The 26,117-nt window shown below is 41.5% G+C and overlaps 1 protein-coding gene across 5 annotated transcripts in view; it reads left to right on the top strand.

The window, feature by feature from the left end:
• PRKG1 (protein kinase cGMP-dependent 1) overlaps positions 1 to 26,117 on the top strand; it is a 525,032-nt gene that overhangs the window by 479,466 nt on the left and 19,449 nt on the right. For 3 of the 5 annotated variants that reach the window (XM_075025451.1, XM_075025449.1, XM_075025454.1), the window contains 2 exons: positions 11,052 to 11,148; positions 25,423 to 25,562. In XM_075025451.1, the coding sequence (XP_074881552.1) occupies positions 11,052 to 11,148; positions 25,423 to 25,562 (237 nt within the window). Of the gene's footprint in view, positions 1 to 10,383; positions 10,462 to 10,813; positions 10,951 to 11,051; positions 11,149 to 25,422; positions 25,563 to 26,117 lie in introns of those variants that run through there. The other 2 variants (XM_075025453.1, XM_075025452.1) reach the window with 2 other exon arrangements.

Below are 26,117 nucleotides of genomic sequence, written 5' to 3'. Positions count from 1 at the left end.
CATTCTGGGGGAGCCACTGGATTAAGAGAACATCATTCACCCATCTGCTACAGCAACATCTCCAGATCCTATCACACATGGGTCTACTTGAGAATTTGGAAGAGGCTGCAGGAAACATTGCAGAAATGTCTCTGGGCAGCCCTTAGAGAAGGGACACAAGTTCACTTGAGGTAGACCTCTACTTCTTTAGCATCCATCAAGCTGGAAACCATCTAGCAAGTGAATTTTTCCTAGAGAATTAGGGCCACTTGAAAAAAGAAACGAGGGCAAAACATAGCAGCACACTGTTGTCTGAAATCCGTGGGGCTTGAACAAATGTGCAATAAGTAGCGAACATGGTGAATTGGACAAATAAGTATGTCTAACATCAGTGATATAGTGATCTGTTCTCCACGTTCTTTAAAAAAATCTTAAGAGAAGAAAACTGCAACCAAGTCTTTTCAATTTGAGCACTGCTGTTGCTGTGGGGAGCCTTTACTTATGCAAGCAACACAGTCCTCCATTAAAGCTAGAGGCAAAGGGCCATTTAGTGTTTACATGCTTAGATGAGCCGATTTGGGCTTCATGGGATCTAATTAGCAGTTTGCAATTAGATTGTGAGCTTTTGTAAAGTAGAAGAGCAACGAGCAGAACTAACTGTGATTTGACCAATTTCAAGCTGTAATTAGACTGAATTTTCCTTGAGATCACATCTCACTTTCCCAGGTTGCAACATGGCCATGGCTCTTCCCCAATGACTCCCAACAAGCTGCCTTAAAATAACTTTGGTGTTCTTCTGTGGTACGTAGTGGCACCTTTGAACCAAGTTTGGTAGCTGGCATTTATTGACCTTACAGAGTCATTTGGAGTTTTAATGTGAAATGCTTTTTTCCTAAGTGCTTGTCATAAGCATGAGGTTTCCTTGGTGTTTTCCAGAGGAAGAAATAAGGGATCTGTAGGTGTTTCCTCTGAAGTCAGTTGAGAAAGGTGAAAGGAAAAACCCTTGATGCCTTACCTTCCAAATATTTTTTCTTGTCTACAGATTCAAACCGTTAAATTCAGAACTAATGACAAGAGGGAAGTTAGTCAATTGTCTCCTTCCTTACCATAATACTTTTTTTTTCCTTCTAAATTATTCAAGGGCAGTTAGCATCACCATGGGAGGTTTATTCTTCACTGATTTCATATTACTTTAGAAGTTAGGGTGTGAGTGCTACAACAGAATTTGCTGTTGCCGAGTATACCCAAACTATAGCTGATGCAGCTGGTGAACATGGTGATTTAAACCCAGATTTTATCTTGGTAGTGCCCCATGGTTTAGGAAGAGTTATATAGGAATTAATATGCTATAGGCAAAAAGTCCCTGGCAAATACAAACTGCATTTGACTCCAGCAGTGTCACCCTGCAGTGGGATGTTAGATGTTGTGCTGCAACCCAGCAACATAAATCTAATATTTTATTCTGAAAGGTTGCTTATTCATATTAGCATTAGCACGTGCAGAGAGAAATGTGTCATGCAGGCCATTAAGGCATAATACTGCAGGGTGATGGCATAGCAAAGATAAAAAAGCCATCTGAAGTGCATTGCGCTCTCAGTTTATTCCCATCAGCCAGGCAGAAAAGCTTTCTCTTCGCAAGGCATATGTCTGAGAGTATGATAAATGTTTCTTTGCAATTGGATGCTTACCCCACACTTCTGTTGTAATAAGCACAGCTGTAGGGAAAAAAAGGCAAAAAAACCCAAAAAACCAAACCCACCAAACCAAACCAACCAACCAAAACCCAAGAAAACCTCAACAGCTTTCCTGGAAGTAGGGATGGGGTGGCCAGGACACAAAACTCTCAGTGGACTATAGTGAGCTAAAGCATATAATAGCTACCTTTTATCTAGTTGGTGTAATATTTCAGCTGAACATCCTTTAAAAACTCACAGTATAACTCAGAAAAACGAGTACTACATACCTGCTGGCATTGAAACATGATGATACTGGGGTATGGGTGGAGAGAGGATAGTAAACCAGTATTTATTCCACCCAGCAACTGTGACAATACCGTTGCCCAAGGAAAACTGGTGGGGATTTTTCTAATGAAAATGTTGAATTGTCAAGGAAGTGCTTTACAGAAATACATTATTTGAACATGAATTTATTTCATGTTTGGAAAAACATGAAATTTAGGGAAAAAAAAGGTGTTGATAAATAACATTTTAAAATTATCTCTCATTTTATATTTGATGTTATTTTCATTGAAATGAAATTAAGATATCAAGGTCCGAGTGCAGCGTTTGAGGTGGCATGAAAAATCATTTACTTTTCCTTAGAATTTTGTTCAGCATGGAATTTCAGGTTGTACTCTTGCTGCCTGTCATGGAGTCAGAAAAAGTTATTCGTGTTTTATTTTTCCACTGTCACCAATGAGTTTCCCACCCCAGTTAACCCAGCATACCATACATAATAGTGCTATCACCAACTACTTTGGGTTCAATCCCTTACTGCTGAGCCAAGATAATAGAGATGCAATACAATGGCTACGAGGTAGTCTCTTTGGTCTCTAGCTAGCAACATCCAGAGTTAAAAAGAAGACCAAAAAAAGAAAAAAAAAGGGGGTGGGGGAGAAACAAACCCCCTTCTTGAGCAATATCTTTTAATACTGTACAGAACAGGAAACACCACCAAGAGGAAGGAATACTCCACATCCTCCCTCTACCCTTTTTAATTAAAATTGACTAAAGTCTTGTTTTTGTAAGTCTATTCTGCAGAGTATCGTTTGAACTATTTCAGGATGTTCTCGGCATTAGGCGTATTACAAAAGTGCAAATGTTATTCTAACCAAAGCTGAAACCTGGACTTCCCAAAGTAGGACCCTGACAGTGTCCTGTTGGAAGTATCAGGCTGTTTCATTAGAAGTTGAAGGAGAAACACATGCATTGAGAAAATAAAACGCGCATTTCAGTGATGATGTCCCTTTGACTTTCAGTGAAAACCAGGGACCCTATTCCCTAAAAGCCATCCTGATAACTTTGTGCTCTGTTGAAAGCACTCTGCTTCATACCGGTGTGGCATTATCACCCCCTGGTCAGCTGGCATTTTATATTCCAGTTTGTTTGTTTGGTTCTTCCACCAAAATTTTGGCTTGTTTCTGGCACATGAGCATTGTGTGGCTGTGTAATAATGGGGTGCAGGCAGTCAAAGTACACTCACGCTTACACAACACCTTTCTATCTGCTTAAATTGGAGAATGGAGGGTTGTTTTTGCTGAGCAGTTTGATTGTGAGCTTAGATACATGGGAGCAGTCATGCATTTTAAAGGGAGTGATGCATTTCCCTGTGTTACAAGAGGAGACGATCCCACAGCAAACATCTGAAAAAAAGACAAGATATGGATTTTAGGGGTTTTTTTCCTAATAAAGTTGCTCCCTGCACATGCTGTGTTCAGATAAGGTCCCACTGCAGTGCTCATACTGTTGCTAGATGGGATGTACTGAACCCAATAAGCATAAGTTGTTTAATAAGGTATTACCAATCTCTTGGCATGTTTAGGAGTTCAACAATATTAGCTTCAAAGTTAAGACTTTTAAAGAGCCTGGATGATGAGAAGGTCTTTCTGAGCTGTTTTGACTGACTGTATTTGAATGCCTTCAATTACATTTCTCAGTGAAATTGGTCTCCATGCAATAGCAAGTTTTCAAAGTCCCATAATTCAAACAAATCTTCTATTTGCTTAACTACTGAAACAACTTACGAGGAGTACAGCTTATTTTAACAGCATAATATCATGTTCACTTTGCCGAGTTCTAATTGAAAAGTAACATGCTTTTAAAATAGGGGGGGGAAATAATTTCTGTTAGTTTTTTAACTTTATGTTTTTAATTTCAGATCTCCTTCCCTTTCCAGAGGAAGTTAGAGATGCCATAGCTTTAATGTCTGTTTTAGCTGCCACTCAATGTTCACTTTCTGTAAGAAAATCTAAACCAGGAGGTATGCAATTTCTCCTGATGTGAAAGTCATTAAAGGCAAGTACACTGTGAGTTCAAGTGCTGGTGGATTCAGGAGAAATTCCCAGCCCCAACAACATGAACCTGAAAAGAAAGACAGCCTTTCTTTTCGATGCAATGGTCCGTGCAGCTGTAGCTTTCAATTGCATCGTTGCCACTAGCACATTGCTTTTAAAAAACCAAATGAAATCTCTCTTGATTTGGATTTTCAGTTGAAGGTGTAAGATGTAGAAGGAAGTGGTAGCAGCTAAATCAGGAGTTAAAGCCACTGCACTGCTGACCTCAGAAGAATTGTCTGGAAGAAGGAGACCTGAAATAAGGAAAAGCTGGGTTACCAGTTATCATACTTTCTCCCTGTATCTATCTACAGATACACGTAGATAGATCAATATACACCTTTTACTTTTTCAGTGTTGTTTGCAATTAGAAAAAATGGAAGAGTAGAAGATGAGTTTGATGTTATCCTCCTCAGTCTTCCTTGGTGCAGGCAGCAAATCCTTGTGCACAAGTAAATCCTCTCTAACAAGTCAAGATCTGTGGGTAACACCATAGCACCCATCCCTTCTAGGAATGGGTTAGCATTAGGATAGCAAATACCAGGGAGAAATTATTTATAGGCATACTAACATGCCAACAGTCTGTTGTCTCTCTGAAAGGGCAGAAACCCCATTTGGATTTAGGGCAATGGCATGTCAGTGCTCCCTGGTTAATACAACTCACAGCCGGGTTGGCAACAGCAACCTTACTGCCGATGGGAGATACCACAGTTGTCTTGTGCAGGTTCTTTTATCCAGCAGCTCGCTGTCAATACTGGTGTTTATCTGAAAGGGACATGTGGAAGTTAAAAGGTGCATTTGTGTGTCATGAGAGAGACAGACATCTGCTAACTGGAGGAAGAAACACAAAGCATAGGTGTTTCCCATACAGAGGGACGGTATTTAGGAAATAGTTATTCTCTGCTATCACTGTCTGCTCTGCCTGAGTGTAATTTTGGGGTGAGCATCTCCCTTTCAGCCAATACAAGTCCATGGAGACCTGAAAGTGCTCTTCACCTTCAGACTCTTAGAGAAGCCTGATGATCATGTAACAGTCTTCCCCAACAGGGTTTTGGGCTCATACCCTTGGTTATTTTTTTTTGCTGCAATGGTTTGTCAAAGGACATGTCCTCCCCCCAGAGTATGCTGACCCAAATGGATTGATACTTGGAGGGAATGCTAGATAAGAAAGGTTTTGCACGCGGGGTGGGACCTCTGAGAGGATGAGTGGCAACGCATCGTAAAGAAATTCAGATTTGCTCTCAATGCCTCTCAAGAATTTGCTTTCAGGCATTCCCAGGCTCCTGAATGTGGCTAATCTTCTGAGCCCCACTCAAACAGGGCGTAGTTGAAGGTAAGGATCTCATGTGCACATGACATGAGGTGCTTTTTATTTCGCTTTCACCCATATGACCATTCATAGATTTCCCCTTGTCCAAAATCACTCAGAAATACGTGAACCTGAACTTTTCGGAGTCATTTGAGCAGGTGGGGAGGAGGGGCTGGCTGGCACGGTAGGGAAGGCATGGGAGCCCTACTGTCATTTGCTGCATCTGCTCTTCCTTACGTCGCTTTCAGATAGCAAAGCCTCCTCCTTACATGAATTTAATCCATGTCCTCTGCCACTTTTCATTCACGTTTGGAATTGCATCTGTCTTAACTCAATAGCATGAATCTAATCCAGAAAGCCTGTAACTTCAGGGTACCAGGAAGGTGAACAGCAGCCAGGTGCCATGAGTAGACTAGACCCAGGTGGGTTATTTCACAAGGGCTAAAATATGTGTGTCAGCTGTATATCAAAAATCGTCACAAAATTGAAGATTGGGGCAATTTTTGCTTGCATTTATCACAAACTCATTATTTTAAAGTGCCACATCAGTTGAAGCAGCATGCTAAAAAGAAATTAGCTGTATCTTAAGAATCTAGCTATATCTTAAGAACCATAAGGAGGTGGACTCTCTTCTTTAGTGGACACAGAAATACAGTTTCCTTTTGTGGTGTATTTTTCCCCAACCCCACCTGTGGCTCTTAGGCTCATTTCATGTGTGTCTTCTTGCAGTCTGGGTCTGATCATCACCATCCAAGTATTGCAACTTGAAGTTATTCTAGTCTTTGCAGAGATTCAATATTTCTATCTGCAGAAGCACATTGCCTCAATGATGGGGGATACAGTGATCAGGCCAACTGACAAAACTGAATATAAGGCTGACAAAATAGCTGTTAAACAAGCAGGTGTCTGTCACTGAGGAAGGCTCTGAAATTCTGGTTTTATCCACCCAAAATGGTTACGTTCGCTCTTATCAGGGAATTGGTGGTTGGTTCCCATTTGGTTGCAATTTGCATCTAGTTGGCAGCATGCAGGTGGAAAGAAGCCAAGTTTTCTATCATGATGACAGTTTGGTAACAGATGTCTAATGTTTCCCAACACATTTAGCTCATGTGATAGGAATTGTGAGCTAGTTTAGTAAAGCTGAGCAGTTGGGTGATTGCAAACCTTTGCCCCTCGCATTTTCTCATTTATCCTTTTTAGCTGCCTAGGTAAGATGATTTTTTTTAATTTTTTTTTGTATTCATAGTTTTGGGAGGAAAAGCTTGAAATATGTTTCAGAGTACTCATCATCCTAGGTGGCAATCACTCATTTAAATGGTTGGAAACCTCCAGCAGTACAAGAAGCTACATGTTTTCCTCTCCTGTTCTGCGTAACAGGCATTGCCCAAGTGCATGGGCTGTGGCTCCTGTGCTGCTGTTTCAGAGTAACGGGACATGTGGACAATGGTATTTACTCCTGATGTCCCTGATTACACTGGTTTCTTGCATGTGATGTCTGTCCATGCCGAAGAGGAGGCTGAATCAAAGCATTTTAATTAGCAGCTCCTTAGGAGTATGTGTTTTATGTGGAGGGAGAGAAAGAAGTGGTGGTCCCAAGCCCCAACTCTTCTGTAGGAGGGCACTGATACTCGTTAGGGCAAGATCATTATAGAAAGCCAGTCATTTGACTGAGATTTCAGTAGCTACCTCTGTCATTCAGATTTGCAAGAAACCTTGGAGAAGAGCTTGAGAGATTCTGCAGGATGCTCGTATTTGTTTGACCTAGATCTGAAGATCTCCTCTTCTGTGCTGTTTTCTGATATCCCCTACGGAGAAGCTACCTCTCCTGTTAGCTACAGGAGCGGACTGTAAGCTTGGTTTGGTAGGGTAGATGACAAAACCCAGTTTCAATAAGCAAAAAAGTCCCATTAATAGTGCATTGGGAGTTGATACCTGGCCTCCCTCAAGCTCTTGTGAAAATTGCAGCCTTAATTTTAAAAGCTCTTTATTAAAGAACAGACTTTTTGTTGTTTCTCCCTATTTGGACCACACGTTCTCTGTATCTTTTGGTTTTGTGCACTTCCAGCTATGATTTTCTGGGCATTTTGGCCTGTGAAAGCTGGAGCAAGAAGCACAATTACCAAAGTATCCAGAGAAGGGCTCTTTCTTAATTATGTCTAATTCAACTAGAGTCAGAAAACCCCAGAAATCGCAGCATAGAAAGTTTGAGCCTTGCATCTACGTAGCTCCAGAATGTCACGGAACACGGGTGTGATGCTGATCAGCATTAATGCCTCCCAAAGCTTGCCTGAGTTGTCTTCCCAATACACCTCTTCTCTATTAATTTAGGAACTTAAACCACCAACTCTTCCAGAGGTCAAAAAATCATTTTCTTGTTTGAAAAGTCTCAAAGCACCAGCATACGGCTGTGTATTTAGAATATAACTGCCTTTCTCATTAGACTGTGACGTACCGGATGGGAAGAGGCTGTGGCATCTGCAAAGTGGTACCCAGAAGAAACACACCCTGACCTGGGACATGTATTTTTCCCACAGAGTGCCAACTTATTTCCACATTATCTTGTGCAAGTGTGGTCAAACTGTCTCTGCCATTCATCCCAGCTCTGTTATATTCCCAGGGGATATTCTAAGCATCCTCCCCAGTATCTTGAGCGTAGCAGATTTCTTCAACCTGCTCCAGAATAGAACATTTTCCTACAGGCACACCAACATTAAATTTTAAACTTCTTCTGTGTGTCTTTGCACTGCCTTCCCAAGGCCTTGAAAAGGTCCCTTTACTTTTGGAGGTGATAAAATAAGATGTCACATATGTTTTTCACTATAATTTTGTCAAGCGAGGAGCACACTGCAAAACCTTGGGAGTTTCTGTTTACGGAGTGGCACGCTGAAATTAAGGAAGTTGGAGGACAGAAGCTGAATTCATATTCTAAATTTCAGGATGAGAATTATACCCCTATTTCTGATTTAGGAGATGGCTTGGGAATGTGTGCATTTTGATATTTTTATTTAAGTGACTGAAGAGATTATTCTTAAGTTTTGCAGGGGTGAAGTGTGTAACTCCTGTTAGTTTATAGGACTTTGACTTGAAAGTGGACTTTGACCTTTGTAGCTGGGAATAAAACAGAATTCAGATGTGACTCTTGTTACTAAGCATGTAAAGGGATTGCTTGATTGATTCTACACGTGTTTTGGTTTTGCTGTATATTTTTGGAATTTCTTTTGGGTTTTGGATGCCTGTTGCACAGTATGTAGAAAACTGCATCCAATTTGTTTTATATGCTTCATTGCACTTGTATGTACTAACTATACATAAGCAGTCTGTCAAAGAGAATGAGCCAAGAGATTTCAAAAAGCAATCTCAATAATGCTGCAAGCACATTTTTTAAGCAAAATAATAAATGAACACATTTTTTTACTTTAAAAGCTATCAGCAGAGCTTTCGGCTTCTGCGACTCAACACACAAAATGATGAAGAAATTGGGACTGGAGTGGAAGATCCCATCTCCCATGAAACCAGGGGATTTTTGGAAGAATTGGTGGAATTTGCAGGGACTGGGACTAGCATCCTGCTTGCCTTGCCAGCACCATGCCATGTCTTAACCTAGTTTTTGTCCTCTCACATTGCATGATGTGAACTATACATCTTTCCTGTAGGAATTGGCCGGCTTTCAGGATAAGAGGTATTATAGGGAAAAAAACATTTCCCCTCTCTGTTCCATATGGTTTTGGAGACCCTAACCCTTCTGACACACTGCTGTTTGGAATCTTTCATCCCCTGCTTGCTCAGCATTGAGAAATCCTCACCAGTTGCCCAGGGGAGAAGATGTGGTAGATGGTCCCCTGCCTCCCTGGGAGCACAAGATGCCTTCCTGCCACTCCCAAGCCTTGGGCAAAGGTAACGCAGGGCCTCTTGACCTGAAGTTTTGTGTCCGTCGAAGGGAAATTTTCTATGCTGGGATTTCAACTTCCTAGCAATTATAAATCATTAAGGGTATTTAACTGGTCTATACATTTACATGAAAATTAGCCCCATCTCATTGCTCTGTCATCTCTAAGATGATGCTGTGATATAGAAGGGAACGTATAAATATGTCTTTCCTTTAGCAAAGGTTTTTTACTGACAGATTTAGTATGCACCTCATGATGAGTCTAAAGCGATCGATAAGCAGCTGTGTCACACAAGGTTATCCCAAGTTCAAAGCAGGCTCAGTACTGATTGGTTTCCAAAATCGGATGCATCAGGCTGCTGTGGTCACAGGAGCAAGGTCACCAAGAGGATCTGGTGACAGTATAAATAATAAAGCAGAGCTTAAGTAATTTGTCGACGGAACCCCCGAGATAAAGTTGCACTTTATTGCATTGGATTTGGGGCTTGATGATGTGACCTTTCACCTTTCGTGACACCTCTTTTTATTTTTCCCTTTTAACTTTAAATTTTTTTTTTCTCCCCCAATGTCATTGCAGTTTTAAATAGACTAAAGAAGGTGGTTTGAAGGGAATAAGTCAGTAAATCAATTCCATCCCATTATTGAATTAGAGACAGGCGTGACGGACAAGGTACGTTAAAAAGATAGGCAGGTGGATACATATATATGATCGTGGCTAACACTATAATGTTTTATCATTACACTATTGTTATGCAGAAATGAAGCATCCAGGTGAAATAGCAGGCTATGGTCTGTTAATTGCAAGATATTATGGCTAAAAATTAAGCACTGAAAACCAAGCCAGCTCCCCCTTTACACCCTCCATGCCTCTCTCCATAATCCCGTCAATGCTCTTTTCCCATACAAGTCTGTGTCACCAGCAGCCAAAGGTTGTACACGCACGGGGACTTCTCCGGCAGCTGAATGTCAAACTATATTGAGTGGGTGGATCCTGTTCATCCATTTCCCCTCCAAGCCTTTCTAAAAATACCATAAACCTTGACAAGGAGCTATTTTAGAGGAATCGTATTCATGAGGATGGTCATGGGAAGCTTATTTTGGCAGGCTTGCATGTGTTCAATTTGCATGCTTCCTTAGTCAAGGGCTTGGTGAACTTGTGTTGCGAGCCAGTTGGACATGGGCTTAAGAGAGAGCATCTGGATTTTGGGACCTCCTGGGTTGGGACGTCTACTCCAAGTGAGTTTATAGGAGGAAAAGAAGTGAAGATATTCTTATAGGAATGTTGATATGTGACTGAAGTCATTCATTTCAGGCATTTGCACACCAGCCCGCAGCTTATCGGATCTGATTTCATAAAACCTGGCTGTGATTTCTCTCCAGGGACCTTAATGATCTTGCCACTTTCAATAAACATTTATAGAAACTACTGCCAGCCTGTGGATAAGAGAAACTCCTGTGAGAGACTTTATCTTCCAAAAATACTTAAAGACACTCAAAAAAAAAACACCCACAAGAAGATCAATAGAAAATGTCAAAATGTAGCATTTGCTGGGTAGCTGGAGCTGAATTGCAGTACCAGACATTTGTATTGTAGGCATGCAGTAGGTACGTTTGCTTTTGTCACTTGGAAAACCGTGCACATTGGAGCGATGCTATAATTGGGACCAGCAAAACGATGAATGTGAATGAAAGCAAACTGTAAGAGATAAGATGGAAATTAAGCAGGTAAAGGCTGTTCCACGCTCATGCCATTCGGGTATGGTATTGCGCAGTACTCATGTTTGCACCTCTAAGAAATTTCCATTTTTTCGCATAAAAAAATCCAGATATGAAGCCGAAGCTGCCTTCTTCGCCAACCTGAAACTGTCTGATTTCAACATCATTGACACCCTTGGAGTCGGAGGGTTTGGACGAGTTGAGCTGGTAGGTAACCTTTTCTTCTTTGAAGTTTGTGTGATATCCTAGAATAAGTACTGTGTTACAAGTCTTTTACTTTTTCTTTGTTGTTACACCCAAATAACTGGAAGAAAATTATGTGGTGGGATTACTTATTTTCTAATGGTTGAAGAAAGCTGAATTACATTTCCTGGTAAATAAAAAGGTAGGAATGAATGCTTTGCAGTAACCAAGAAGAATTTATGTACTAGGTTGAGAGAGGAGCACACGTCTTCTCTCTCCAAGTGGTCCTATGTTTATGGCATTGATCACCTTTTAAAAACAAGCTGAAGAATTGTGTGGCTGTTGAGTGCTACGATTGAAAGAGCAATCTAAAATCTTACTTAACCAAAACTGGAATAACAGTACGATGTCTTCTCTAAGCAGTTTCTAATTCAGGTCTAGAGATAGTGCTACTTGGTTGTCATGAAAGCTGTACGTTCAATGTCTGAACTATGACAACACTTCACAGAAAACTACTTATTTTTTGCAGAATTTTAGAGAAAGGACAAAATCTGAGCTTGCTTTTCGCTCTGCTTGGATTTAGAGCTCTGCAGTCTTTATTAAAACAAAGCCTGAGTGGGAGGAGACTGAAACGGCAGCCGTTGCATGACTCGTTTATAATATAAGTTTTTGTATTTACATGATAACAGAAAGAGGGAGTTTAGTTTACGTCACAGTGCTGACCACTGAGGAGCTTCTGATACTGGACACCAGTACAGTATGTTAGGAACTCCTGTAAGTTAAGGGCAGAAAAAGGAACAGAGTTACTGCTGCCAGCACGAACTTTGGGGAAATCCCCGCTCTGTAACCCTGTGGGAGCTAAACGCACCCATAGTGCTGGGAATTGGAAAACCAGCAAAATGAAGTGTTTTGGTGATTAGTTGTGATGTAACAGGTAAAATCTGTGTTAGAAGTGCAACTCGCTCTTCCATGTGATTTATTTCTGACTTTTCCTGTTCGGATGTATGTAAAATCATGCAGAGGAGAGCATGTCCATGAGAACAGTGGTCCATTCGTGGGGTTTGGATTCATTATTTATTTACTTGTTTGTTTGATATTAGCAACTGTTGTTTTGGAAGAGAGTTACAGGAGCTCGCCTGTAGCCTGGGAAGGCTCTCCTTTTCCCACTCCTTCTATAGTCATCTGCTGCTGAGGGTGCTTTAGAGCAGGAGTTGAATTTGCATCACACTCAACCTCCCTTTGGAAGGCCCTTCACCCTCAGTTGACAACAGCATAAGGCTCAGGAGATTTGTCTCCTAAATTAACATCACCGCTTGCTTCTCTGCTGGGGGTGACCTGTAGTGAGGGACCCACCAGTTTGGGGCTTGTCTTGAATCTTGTGAAGGAGCTTATGAGGTTTGTTTTCATTGTTAAGCCTTTTTTGACACATGCTTTCAAGATGTTTGAAAACCTCAAGATGTTCCTGGGAAGGTGCGTGACTTTGTCTTCATGAGGTATTGCTTATGGAACCCTCAAACCACACAGATATGGAAGGAAATCAGACTGTTATTGATGGCCGTGGCCCAGTCCTCTACCTCTAGCTGCTTACAGAGTTAATTTGGAAGCTCTAAGATACCGATGTCTTGAAATCTTAGCGAAGCGTGACACTTGGCCAGGTGTGAGGAAGAGCAGGAGCGGACATGTTCTGTCCCTTCAACGTATCAGATCACAGTCAGGTAGAGATATTTAATTCTTAGGAGGTGTCCAAATCTCAGAAGCCTTCAAGAAGCCTTGGTGCCACCTACACAGCCACAGATGGGAGGAACGTTTCCATCACCTCGTAGGGGTTTTCTTCAGTAGTGGGTTTAACACACTGTCCCTGCTCTCCTAAGCAGGGAAATGCTGGTTAAGGTCATTTTCTGTAGTTCTTAAACAATGCTGAATTACACATAGAAGGATAAAAGATATCTAAAAGTTTAGCTTAACACTCTGGATTTTATTATTTTTGTTATTAAAACAAGAAAATACACTTTTTGTCAAAACTAAGCCTAGAATTGCTACATCTTGTTTCATGATCTTCTATCTTCTCCATGAAAATTATGTTTTATAATTTAAGGCTAAAAAATTAACTAATGCAAAACGTGTCAGAGGAATTGACTCTTTTATTGCCTGAGTGTGTTACAGTAGCTCGTAGCAGCACTGGAATTTGTTCCTGGAAGACATTCATATTTTTGCACTTTCCAAGCGTAAAATTGATCAAAGTACATTGCAAGGAAGGGGATTTTTATAGCTTAACCTCGGCCACTGTGGGCAAGCCCCCCCAGGGCATCTCAGTACCCTTCAAGAGGGCAACTGGTGGTGTCTGGTTGGAAACTGGAATGTCTAGGGCTTAGTTTGTGTCTTGCTGGCCAAGAAGGAATAACGCTGCCATTGGTCTGCATTTTAATTTCCAGATGTGGTTTGTATCAATATAGGCTGGTTTTCCAGACACCTCTGTGAACGCTGGCTGTTTGGAGAGGTCAGCCCTTCAATGCATTCATACCCAAGTACCTGGCTTTTAGGCGAGACAGCCTAAAATTTAAATTATTTTCAATTCTATGGAGATTACATGTGGAAATATCTTTTTATCTTGCTTTTCTAGGTAGTTTTATTTTTTATATGTCAAGAGACATTTCCAACAGATTTGCATTGGTGTTGTACATCATTTGCTCAGGTTTTTGATGCCTCTTGCAACATGCCTTGTCCTTATGGATGCTGTTCTCCTTCTTCATCCCCAATTGAACTATGTAGTAAACTTTTATCCAGGCTTCTCTCAAGGGGAGAAACCAGCTGAGTAGTGGCTGTGCTATTTAGATGAGGATCAGCTCTGCCACTGGAACAAGAGCAAATAAAGACTTTTGTTCACTTACAGCAGGACCTGTGTGATCCTCAGTGTTTGAAAAGCAAACAGACAGGTTGGAGAGACCACAGGCTGCCCAGGGCTGGCGGTGCCACATTCCTAGGACAACCCTCCCGCATTTCGGAGGGCTGCCAAGTAGATGCAAGCTGCTCTGGGACACAGCTTGCCCAGCCAGTGCCCTTAGCAGGGCAGAAGGAAAACAGTAGGAGTGACTTCTTGGTTTTTAATAGCACAGATTAGCAGATGCATCCACTATTTTTTGCAACTCAGCTTCTCAGTACTGTGCCAGTTGAGCCTCTTCTGTGTTGGGATCCAGATGCCTCAATAATACATTGGAGTAGGGAATGTCATCTCAGGTTTGTGTCCCACGAAGCATCACTTTGCAGAGAGCAGGGATGTAGGTCAGGTGTCCTCAGCCTTCATAAATCATCTCTCCTGAACTTTATTGCTCTTGTCTTTGTTCTTTAATTTCCTTTCAATTTAAGTCCTGTGTTTCTAATCATCTGCCCCAGGTCAGTTGTTTTGGATTTAAATCAAGATTATTTTAGACAGCTCTGAAATAAATGTATTGGAGTATCTGAACACAGGGGGTTAGAGTCATTATTGCTGTGAAATCAGTTCATGTAGGTGATGGCTGAGCACAGGTTTTACAGGCTGAGCACTAAAAATCAGGTCCACGCCTCAACACATGCCTTTTTGTTATATTGATTTACGCTGTTATTGCTTCCAACAATCACTCAGCAATGGGAGAAGGAGATTTTAAATCACTCTTCTTGTTATAAAATTGCAAAAATAATATATTTTCTCCACACCCCATCGCAAGCTTCATTGAGACTTGGTTTTAGCTACATCTTTTTTCACTTCTCAGGAGAGAAACACCAGTGAAAACCTATAGACTTACCTGCCGTCCTTGCATGTATGCAAGCTCGGAGGGAGCTGTGCCTTCTGCACTCCTACGGGTAACATATGGCTTGGGACATGCTGAAGGCAGCAGGCAATAGGCAGATTAAGGACAGTCTCATTTTTTAGCCCTGCCTTGACAAAACATTTAATCATATCTTCTAACGTTCAGCAGTTTTGCAGAAGTCAGTGGCACTTAGAGCATGTATTTCAACCATAAGGTCATTAAACCTTCGACTGGAAGGGACCTAAAGAGGTCGTCATCAAGGCAGAGTCAAATATACCTAAGCATTTCTGTCCAGTTTTCCCTAATTTGTTGTTGAAGTCTTTGGGGAAGGAGATTCCCAGGAACGTTTTTCCTAATATTTAACAACTCCCTGCTGTAGCCTGTAGTAGGCTTGAAATACAAATACATACAACCCTTAAGGTTGGGTTGTATGTATTTGAAGACCTGTTGTGGTTTAACCCCAGCCAGCAATTAAGCACCACACAGCCGCTCACTCACTCCCCCTCCCACGCAGTGGGACAGGGGAGAGAATCGGAAGGAAAAAGGTAAAACTCGTAGGTTGAGATAAGAACAGTTTAATAGAACAGATAGGAAGAAACTAATGATGATAATAATAACAATAATAAAATGGCAGTAATAATAAAAATTTGGAATATACAAAACAAGTGATGCACAACACAGTTGCTCACCACTCGCCAACCAGTGCCCAGTTAGTTCCCGAGCAGCGATCCCCGCCAGGCCAACTCCCCCCAGTTTGTATACTGGGCATGACATCACATGGTATGGAATACCCCTTTGGCCAGTTTGGGTCAGCTGCCCTGGCCGTGTCCCCTCCCAACTTCTTGTGCCCCTCCAGCCTTCTTGCTGGCTGGGCATGAGAAGCTGAAAAATCCTTGACTTAGTCTAAACACTACTTAGCGACAACTGAAGACATCAGTGTGTTATCAACATTCTTCGCATACTAAATCCAAACCACAGCACTATACCAGCTACGAGACAGAAAATTACCTCCATCCCAGCCAAAACCAGGACAAGACCATTACCATGTGAACCTAAAGAACTCTTTTCTTTAAAAAAATAAATGTGCTTCTTTTGAGCTTTACATCTAATCCATGCTTTCTAGGCCTGTGATCCTTCTTGTTCCTCAGGCTCCAGCGGGCTCCTACCTCTTTGGAGCAATGCCCAAAGCAGATACATTAGTCCAGCCTGGATCTTCCTCTGTTCAGGTAGAGCTGGACAACTAGGGGCAGCACTTTGCCGCTACTAAATGGTGTCCCTTTTACTTCAAGTTATCGCTTCAGTTTGTAAAAATCAGTTTGAATTCCCTTGCTCTTCTCAGAAGTGCTCCTGGCCCTTTCTGGTTTGATTTTAATAGGTGCAAAGTTAATAACATTCTTCTTATTTCATAATCCAAGCCATTAAAGAAAGTGTTTTGTGATGCCATATACTAGACAGACCTTCTGGAAGTCCTTTTGGCTTGATGGTGGCCACTAAAAACTAGACTTCTTTACAATATGGAGACTAATAAAGACATACACATAAAAACAAAGCCTTAGTTTCAGCCATGTTTTACTGAGGCTATACAAGACCTTTTTAAAATGGACAGTACAGCATTTTTCTTTTATGTGTCTTTTAAGAGAAATCTGGCCACAGATTATGAAGTGCAATCAAATTTATTATAGCCTCTAGCCTGTTTTGTAAACAAAACCATTAGTGAATTAATTAGATGGTGAGGAAAAAACCCGCCATAATTGTCTTCCAATACACTGATGGATGCATAATTCAGATATATATTAGTGGAAATTTCCAATTGTATAGCTATCCTTTTGTTACAGCTATTACAAAGCTTTTTATTAGAAAGATCAATCCTCTCCTTGAAATCTCTTAATTTTTATTTTTAATTGTCAGGAATCCTTTGGCCTCCTTCCTTTTGAAAGAATGGGTATTATGGGTGCCATCACCATGAGGAAACTGAGATGTAAGTGAGGGATCTGAAGATCAGGTACCTGAGTAAATCCCACATTCGTCTGACAATGAAACTACTGCTGTGGAGCTGAGCAAAATGCTGGTTATAAACATTTGGCCCTTTTTAATTATATGCAGGATGCTGAATTTTAATGAAACCGTCAGATGGGGCTGTACCACTGCAGAGCTATTTTTTCATTTTTCCTTTGATTTTTATTCCTTATGGAATTAAATATATCCTTTGTAGATGGACACATATTGTCAGGGCTTGTCTGTTAATGGAAGGGATGTTGTCAAAGTTTGGAAGGACGAGATGCCGTCTGTAGCCCATCAAATATTGTCAGAGGCCAAATCAGGATATGAACTGTCAAGCTGGAGGCTTGAGCTGCAGTTGGAGGCAGGAATAAGATGTAAAAGTAGGTGTTATATTGTGGACAAAGCCAAACTTGGGAGTGGGGCAGGATCGTGTATGGGGTTGGAGAGTTTAGGTTCATCTGATATTTTCAAGAAACCACAGTAGTGAGTTTTTCCATTTGGTTTGCATATTTTAGCTATATAACCCTTCCTCTGCTATTTACTTTTTATTGGAATGATTTTATGCATGGAACAGTTTACACTCCTCACTGCTTCTTAGCCTTTTCCTTCTAGACATTTTTGAAAAATAATATTTACTTCTGGGCTTTATAGAAAGACACAAATTTTAATAAATTTCCCAATGCCTTTGCTTATAAAAAACTTAGTTGTGCATGTTGTCGAGCATTGAATATGAATTTTTGGTACAAGGATCAAAACATAGAATTACAGGTTTTTAGCACAGTTGAGTATTTGATTAAGCAACTTTAGTTGTTAAATAGCTGAGGTTTTCTAAGGACTGTGCATTTTTTAGTCTATACTTGGGTGTATTCACAGAGTGTAATTTTGCAATTTATTTTCCTGTAGAGTCCCATAGCAGTCAGATTGTGAGATGATATTTAGTGTTTTGTAACCAGTTGAATCTAGACTTTTTCAAAGAAAATAAGGTCACTGTCATGGACAGTTTCCATCCTGCTGCCCACTTGTAATTAATTCTTGATTCATCTTTCAAAATTTTAGCCTACAGTATATCTTAAAGACTTAACTTTTACTCTGTGATTTTTTCTTGCCATCCTAGGCCTTTTTTTTTTTAAGTCTTGACTTATTTTCCAGCCTAACCCACTGCAGTCGCTGTGCCTGTTCACATGCAGCATGCAGCTAACCCAAAACTAACATGATGTTGAGCACGGGGTGGAAAGAATATAGTGAGAAGCACCGTGTAGCCTGTTTATAATTTGGATATGCAAACTACATTTTCTCTCTAAGCCTTAGGTCAGGAGAGTGGCTGAATCTGGCCTTGAGGAGATGTGTAAAGAGCTTTCAAAACCCTAACGGAGAGATCTGCAATACTGAGCACCACACTAGTCTTCAAGGCATAAATATGAGCAAGATATTCGCTCTCTTGCCTAATAAAAAGAAACACTGACAAGAAAGCAAGTTATAAGGCAAAGAATATTATTACAGGGAAATCTGTTTCATCCTGGAAGAACATAAATATATTACTAAAAGCATGCTGTACTCTCTTGCTGGGGGGGGAGAAGTTGCCACTTTGTTCGTGCAGCAGTTCAGCTGTTGGGATTAGGCGAGCTCAGCTTGCAAGTGCTGCGCTCAGCAACAGCTGCTGCTATTTTTGTTGGTTTGAATACATCTAGCTGGGAAACGGTGGAAAATAAAGGACCTTGGACATACTCAGCAAGCAAAAGCATTTGCACTTCAGTTCCCAAACACTGCGGTTGAGCTGGTTATTATTTAATGTGATACGAAGATATTCATGTTTCGTGATAGCACAGATTTCTGTCTCCCTTATATCCGAATAACATGCATATAGCAAAATGCACAGCTAGCAAAAGCCCTTTGGAAAAGCATCCTTGTCATTATAGAGGTGTTGCTGTGCCCACATAGGTAGTTCAACAGGAGATACAAGCAACAGGAAACTTGTCTGTGATTTGTGGACACAAGAGTTCAAGAAAAGCTTTTGTCCAGCTCCTAAAAGCTCACCGTTACCATATGTTTAGGAAAAAGCCACATGTCCAGAGTAAATGAAATATTTTTTACTTGCACAAACTCTGCTCCCCGTGTGTACCCATTTACCTGGGAGCCCGGCCAGTTCCCTTGAAGATCAGCAGAAAAGGCTCCTGAGCAAGGTTTTTGTGAGCGCGGTGTCCAGACGCTGTGAAAGTTCACGTTCAAATACCTCCATTATATCAGTGAGAAGAAATCTGGAGATTTTTGAGTGGCAAACACCATTCCAATTGTAACCTCTATGTAGCTGCCAAAATGAAGGAAGGATAAACTATAAATATGTGTTCGGCTCTGCTTTCATGCCCTTGGGTCTGTCATTCTTTCATGGCTTCAGGGGTCTGCATAGGGTACCATAGTGGCAAACACTATCTGTAGCAGCTCCTTGACGAAAAAAACGTAATTGTAGGGCTTCTTGGAAAACCCACAGCCATGCAAGAGATGTAATGCACAGGCACATCTGGAGTAAATGGGAATTCAGAAAAACAGAAGTTCTTTGCTATTTTCTCCTAGAAGAAGATCATGCAGGAATAGAAGATGACCGGGCGTGAGTGAGATAGATGCAGTTAAAATAGCATATCCTCAGGCTAGGTGTGGCAAGGTTCGGGCACCTCACTAGTCCACTGAAAATAAATCCTTCTTTGGGGGATTGTCCTACATTCTGGTAAATATTTATTAACGTTTACAGTTTCTCAAGGTCAGCTTGCATTGTATCAGTTCAGCTCTCACTGCAGTTGCACGGAAATTGCAGACTGTATAGAATACATATATATGATTTATAGTAAATAAAGGCAGAGAAGGAGGAAGGGTAAGAAACATACAGATACACCCATTTACTCTTTTTCCGTCAAGGTCTGGATTCTGTCTCATCAATATCCATTTTCCCAGAAAGTATGAAAAAGCACTAAGGTGTAAAACCATATTTATTTGTGAATTATAGCCGTGTTAAAAAAAAAAAAACACCTCAGGCCTCGAGTGCACTGCGTGTTTTGGAAGTTGCAGAAGTTTATACACCATAAAGCAAAACAACACTTTTGGAGTGGTTCCAGCATTTTCATATGAGTAAAAGGAGAAGCCAGCTGAGGTCTAATGAAACAAGGACTTGGAAAAGCAAGAGAGGTTGGATCTCTTCTCTTTCTCTTGTCCTTCTCCTTCCTCTCCTCTCCATCTCTTCTTCTCCTCTTTTCTCTTCCTCTTCTCCCCTGTGTTTGCATCTTGTCCCAGTCTTGTAGCATTCCTCTTCTGCTCAACTCGCTACCAAGACATCTTCACCCACTTCCTAATGGGCTTTTTAAAGTTTCTTTCTTGAAGCAGCATTATTTTCTCAATGCTGAAAAGTTAAAGGTAGTCCTGTGAATTCAACTGATTAGCAGGAAAACAAAGCCTGTTTCCCTGCTGCAGCCTCGTGTCCTCTTCAAGGCAACTCCTCCTTGAATGTATTTTCAGATGGTGACCCATCTGTTTGGGGTCACTCAGGGGTAGCTTTGTCCTGGTGACTCAGGCTGCCAAAACCCCACCTGGTGACATTGGAACGGGGCACCGCACTAAAGCACAGCCAAAGACCAGGACACCAGCTGGATGATGCTTCCCACACAACCACAAGGCATGCAGGGAGAGGGCAGCCGTGGGGCTGGCACGGAGGAAAGCCACTCGCTTCAACTCGTGTCCACCCCGATGTCGCGGGGTGTCCTTGCTTCAGAGGTCCGGATGGGTGTCACACGTGGGGGACAGGAATAGCTGCCTCTTCAGGAGGTTGACAGTCGCTGTGAGCTCATGCAGTAGGAAGGGGCTAAGAGATGGAGGAGTATGACTCTTCCCATGTAGCCCTGTCCAGGTAATACCTGGCAGTTGAAGATACAGCCACAGCTTCACATATGAGTGTGAGACTACAAATGCGAGTGTGATACCCTATCACCGCAGTGCTTGGACCAGACTATTTTGCAAAATATATATATGTGTATATATATTTTATATTTACATTAGGTATGCATATAAACATATATGCAATATATATTTTATAAGTATTTTATATCTTTGTGCAAATACATATATATGCAAAGTAAAACCAACTATTTCTTATTCTATTTTGCTTCCACAGTTGGCTCGTTTAGTTATAAACAACATTTCTGCTGTTATTTTTGTCACTGAGATGCAGTTATTTCCTGGATCAGAATCCTGCAGAACAACCTAATCTAATTAATTTTACCTGTTCTTTCTCTGACTTTGTACGTCACCTCTTTAAGGTGGTGTTTGGACTTTATTTAACGATGCTTCCTATTGCATTTTCTTGTGTTTTGGAGAGAAAATGTATTCCTGTTCTGCAACTGAAAGGGCTTATATCCTCCTCCAGAGGTTCATTTGTAACAGAGAAGGCAAAAGCTCAAGCAGATTCACAGGGAGGGAGTCTGACCAGGAGAGCATCAGTAGTAACTACAGCGTTACTGGGGTTCACTATTTTGGGAATTATTGCACTGGAAAGGATGGTATGGCTGCAGAATTGCAGCCACAGACCATGTGCCAGAGCTTAGTGATGAGAGGGACCTAAAATGGAAAGCTGAAACGTGTGTATGAAGGTGGAGAGAAAGGGAAGGAGTATACTCAGTGCCATAAATTTTATTTCTAATTTTTCCCTGCCACTGGGCCTTTCAGCAGATAAGCGACTTTAATATTATTGTTGAATGTGGACATTTACAGTGGCCTTGATGTTTGCTCTTAGCCTCAGTGCACTGAATCTCCAAGAGAGAGATAATTTTTGAGACTTTTGTGCTGATGAAAGGGCAATGACTGGGTAAGGTCAATGCAAGGAGAGAATTGAAAAAAGGAGGAGGGAAAGGACCAGAAATCCTTTTAACTTGCAGGAAAAAAAGGTTGAGAGAGAGATGGAGGCTGGTGGTTACTCTGTGTTGATCCTCTTAGTGGCTCGGCTGCTTTTGGAGAAGAGCAATTGAAACTCAAGGCTCTGGCAGGTCTCCAATGAATCAATGGTCCCAGGACCTTTGAAATACAAGAAATTGCTTCCAAGTGAGTGAAAGCTGATCTCGTGAGCTGTGTAGCAAGGGTGGCTTCTTTGCAAACTGCCTTCCATGGAAAACTGCACGCTTTTCCCGTTTCTGAAGCATTTGGGAGATTTTTGTGGTGTGTTCCTTTGGGAGGCTGAGCGTACCCCCCACCTTCTGAGCTGAGAGTCAAAATCCTTATGGCTTCTGTGGCTCCCTGTGCTATTTTTCTCATTACAATTGGAGGGCAGGGTGTTCTTAGCAGTCCATTCTCCTCTGCTCAATGTTAATCTTTTTTTTTTTTTTTTTTTTTTTTTTTAATAAAAAGTCCAGATGACTCCTAGATATTTTTTCTCTACTGTTGAAATGAGATTGGGATTAGACATGGGGTGGGTTTTTTTTATTAATGGTCATGAGCTTAATATTGAAAATTACTGTTTGTAAGAATAATAGAAACAACCTGGAGTTGCCCAGCTTTGCATCATAAAAATAGTCCTCACAATGACCACATTTGGCAGGAATACCAAAGCAAGGGGAGGGCTCTAGGCATTTTGAAGAAGGAGAAGTTTGCAGGGCTCATTTTCCAGGTGAACAACCAGGTGATCCAAAATGTAAGCCTTAGATTTTGTACCTTGGCAGCTTGTTTTGGTGCATCAGCACATTTAATGCAAATTAATCCCCCCTCCCTCTCAAACACTCTGCGTTATGAAGCATGACAGGAGGGAATGGATCTAAATTCTCTTGTGGCATTAGGTCAAAGTCTTGCATTAGCTAATTGTAACCACCTGATTGTTCTATATTTAAACATCTGTGGCAGCAATAACATCATCAAACACCAAATAAAACCACAGCCTTCTGCTTCCTTATAGTAATTTCCTTTCCTGTACTTATTTTGAAGATGTGCAGGTGCATATAGGAAAGCAGGTTGCTTCCCCAGACTCTCCATCATGTGCCCAGGCATCCCTGAAAAAAACAGTAATTAATAAAAGGAATAGCCTTTTTAATGAAAGACACAAAAATTAGGTAGTCAGAATCCATGGTATTAAAATTATAATACCAGAAGGGCACATACTGGTATTTATTCATACTACCCTTTATTATAAAATATTGGAATTTATTCATCTGAGCCTTCACCAGGTGGCTGCATTTATTTTTAACACTGATGTCTAGTACAGATTAACATTAGGAAAACAGGAATTTATGTTTCAAGTAAGTTTAGAGTGCTAAATACCCTTTTTTTTCTGAATGTTTCCTGTCCAAATTGACCGAGGAGTGTTCAGATTTGCTACTGGAGCTACTTTGTCAGTTCTACTGTTCATTTATTATTTGTCTGTGGACAGCCTAACCTTGAAAAATAAAAGCTGAAAGAAAACAAATCTGATCTGTAATATCTAATAGGGATTTGCACAGACTTTTGTTTGAAATAATTTGTGTGGCAGCTGATTGTGCTTGTCCATCACCAGATAGACAGGTCTGATGGGAAACCAAGCAATCTGGATTACCATGAAAAGCAAGAGGGATAAGTTCTCCAGAAGCATATGCTTAGTCATACCAAACCTTAATTTTTTCTTGCAAGTGCTGGTGAATTCTGCCTAGGCCAGATTTTACCCTAACTTTCACCATGTCTTCATTCCATGTGTGCCACCTCAGTCCTCTCCCTGCTCTCCTGAAACAGCCTGGTTTGATTTAGATGGGATAATACCAAATAATTTAGTTCAAACAGTTGAACTAAGGTCCATATGCCATTTATACAAAATGAAACAAAAAAAAAAAAAGCTAAACCGTAACCCTGAACCAAAAATGTTTTTATCACTTTCGGTCTGCCGTAAATGCAGAATTTCTTTCTGCTTTGAGCTGTGGTCAAACCACATAGCGAAGGCAGTGCCATGTAGCACCAGTTCAATAAATAACTGGGCAGCTCTACTGCATAGATGAGGAAAAATGTTTTTCTTTATTTTATGTGGATTGTTTAGGTCTTTGTACCCTGTCTCCCTGAAGATTAAACAGCAAACACAGGCTTCATGCAAAGATAATAATTATGAGTCTCAGTGTGAAATGCAGAATAGCGCCTTTGGAAAAAGAAAAGTTTCATGTGGGCTTGGAAATGCTTGATGCTGCGGGGAAAATAAGAAGCCACAAATCTGGGGACTGAAACCCCAAATGGTTTTAAAACAGGTAGAGAAATATATGCATACATAGATAGATATTGAAGAACTTAATGATGAAAACTTTGGCTGTAGATGGGCGGACTCTCATTTATTAGAGTTTATTTTGGAATGACTTGTAGTGTTGGAAATCTCTTTGACAGCTGAGAATCCGCCTTTTGAGTTTGATTTTCTTAAGCTGTATGTGTCTTTGTGAACATCAGAGTACTGGTTTGATTTCTGACAAAGTCGGGATGCTGAGGATACCATCCCTCCTTGCATTTTCCCTGTGACCTGAACCATTACATGAACAAAGCAGATGCAGAGGAAACTGTTGGAGGTTATGGTGTGCAGCTGGGGAAAAGTGTGGAAGGTGCCATGTCTCATATCAGCCCACGCTTCTGTTACCAAGAAAACAGAAAAATAGTTGTTAAATTAAACAAATTGCGATTGCATGAATGTTGTCTCCTAACCTAAAAGGCAAGCTGGATTTCTGATGGGGCTTGACGACAGACAAACCGCTTGTCTGCTGGCTGAAGCCAAATTCCTGCAAGAAAACGAAAATAGAAGTCGCCAAATGGCACCTCTTACTGTAAAGGGGGAAAAGCATTTTACTGGCAATATTATTGTGAGCAGGTGCTGGGGGAATTTAGCAAACTAAGAGGCCTGGTAGGTCAATGATGAGGTTCCTGTCTCATTTCGTGGTGACTAAGAGGGGATGGCCAAGACGGAAAGGATGGCTGCCTTTCAGCTGTCTTTGGGATGGGTACCGGTCCCTCAGAGCAGGCCGGGGATGGCTCAGGGTTCAGAAGTTACCAGGGTTATGCCGGCGAGCAAGCAAACAACTCTCTTCAACCTCATCTTGGGAAATCAGGCTAAAAATAGGTTGCTGAGGCTTAAGGTTAAAAGTAAAGACGTGACCAAGCAGTGCTGTTGAAAAGCCAGCTCTGCTCATCCTCTACAAACATCCAAGGACTGTGTTTCCCTGCCAGAGCCGATGCATTTGTTACTGGCTATAGAAAAAGGCTTTGTGAAAGTTGTACATTAGCTAGCAATGCCTTCTGACCTGCAACTAACACTGACGGCTGGGGTTTCCCTAAAACACATGGAGTTTTAGAAACGGCTTTTCAATTTAGCGATAGCCAAGTATTTAGAAATCTGGTTCATAATGAAGGGAAACTGATGACTGAAGAGGTGAGAGAAAGTATTTCAGGGTAGGGTGGTGGGATCGTTGGGTCCCCATGCCGTTGGACTGTCACAGCTTGGTGGGGGGACATGCCCCGCTTCTCACTGGTGCGTTTGCCTGCTTTACCCCAGGTCCAGTTGAAAAGCGAAGAAACGAAAACGTTTGCCATGAAAATACTGAAGAAACGTCACATCGTGGACACGAGGCAGCAGGAGCACATCCGCTCAGAGAAGCAGATCATGCAGAGCGCGCACTCGGACTTCATCGTGAGGTACCGTCCCTCCGCCTTACGTGCTGCCGTGGGAGAGCGAAGCCCAGCCGATCTCGGCATTTCGTGAAACCACACGGGAATAATCCATCCATTGCTAGAAAAAAACCCTTGAGCCATAGCTTCCCTGCAAGGGACTGCAGACACGGTGCATGAAATAAGGTCTTCTCCAGGCCAGTGTGAGATTGCTCTGCTCATGGGGGACATCTGCCCAAGCCCAAACTAAACTCATGTCTTAACTGGTTTGTGTTGACCCTGTGCTGTGCTCACATGGCTTTGTGGCTCCTGAAGCAAGCGCACCCCCAGCCCACAGCCTGGGCAGAGCTTGCTGATGCTGGCAGACAAGGCTCCGTGTAGACGTGCACAGCGTGACTCGGCATCGCCCCTGCCCAAGGTTGATATTCCTCTTTTTTCTGAATTTCTGAATTTTCCTTCCCACAAAGGGAAGCTGGAAGGCAGGGTTTAATCTTTGGAGATCATGTGCTGCCATGTGAATAAAAGGTTGTATCCAGTGCTTCTTTTTAGGGTGGATTAGATAAATCCAGTTCAGTGTCCCTT

This window comes from Buteo buteo, chromosome 4, assembly GCF_964188355.1.
Source record: "Buteo buteo chromosome 4, bButBut1.hap1.1, whole genome shotgun sequence".
Classification (NCBI taxonomy): Eukaryota; Metazoa; Chordata; class Aves; order Accipitriformes; family Accipitridae; genus Buteo; species Buteo buteo.
Note: the sequence above shows the minus strand (reverse complement) of the source record. Positions and strands in the feature narration are given on the sequence as shown.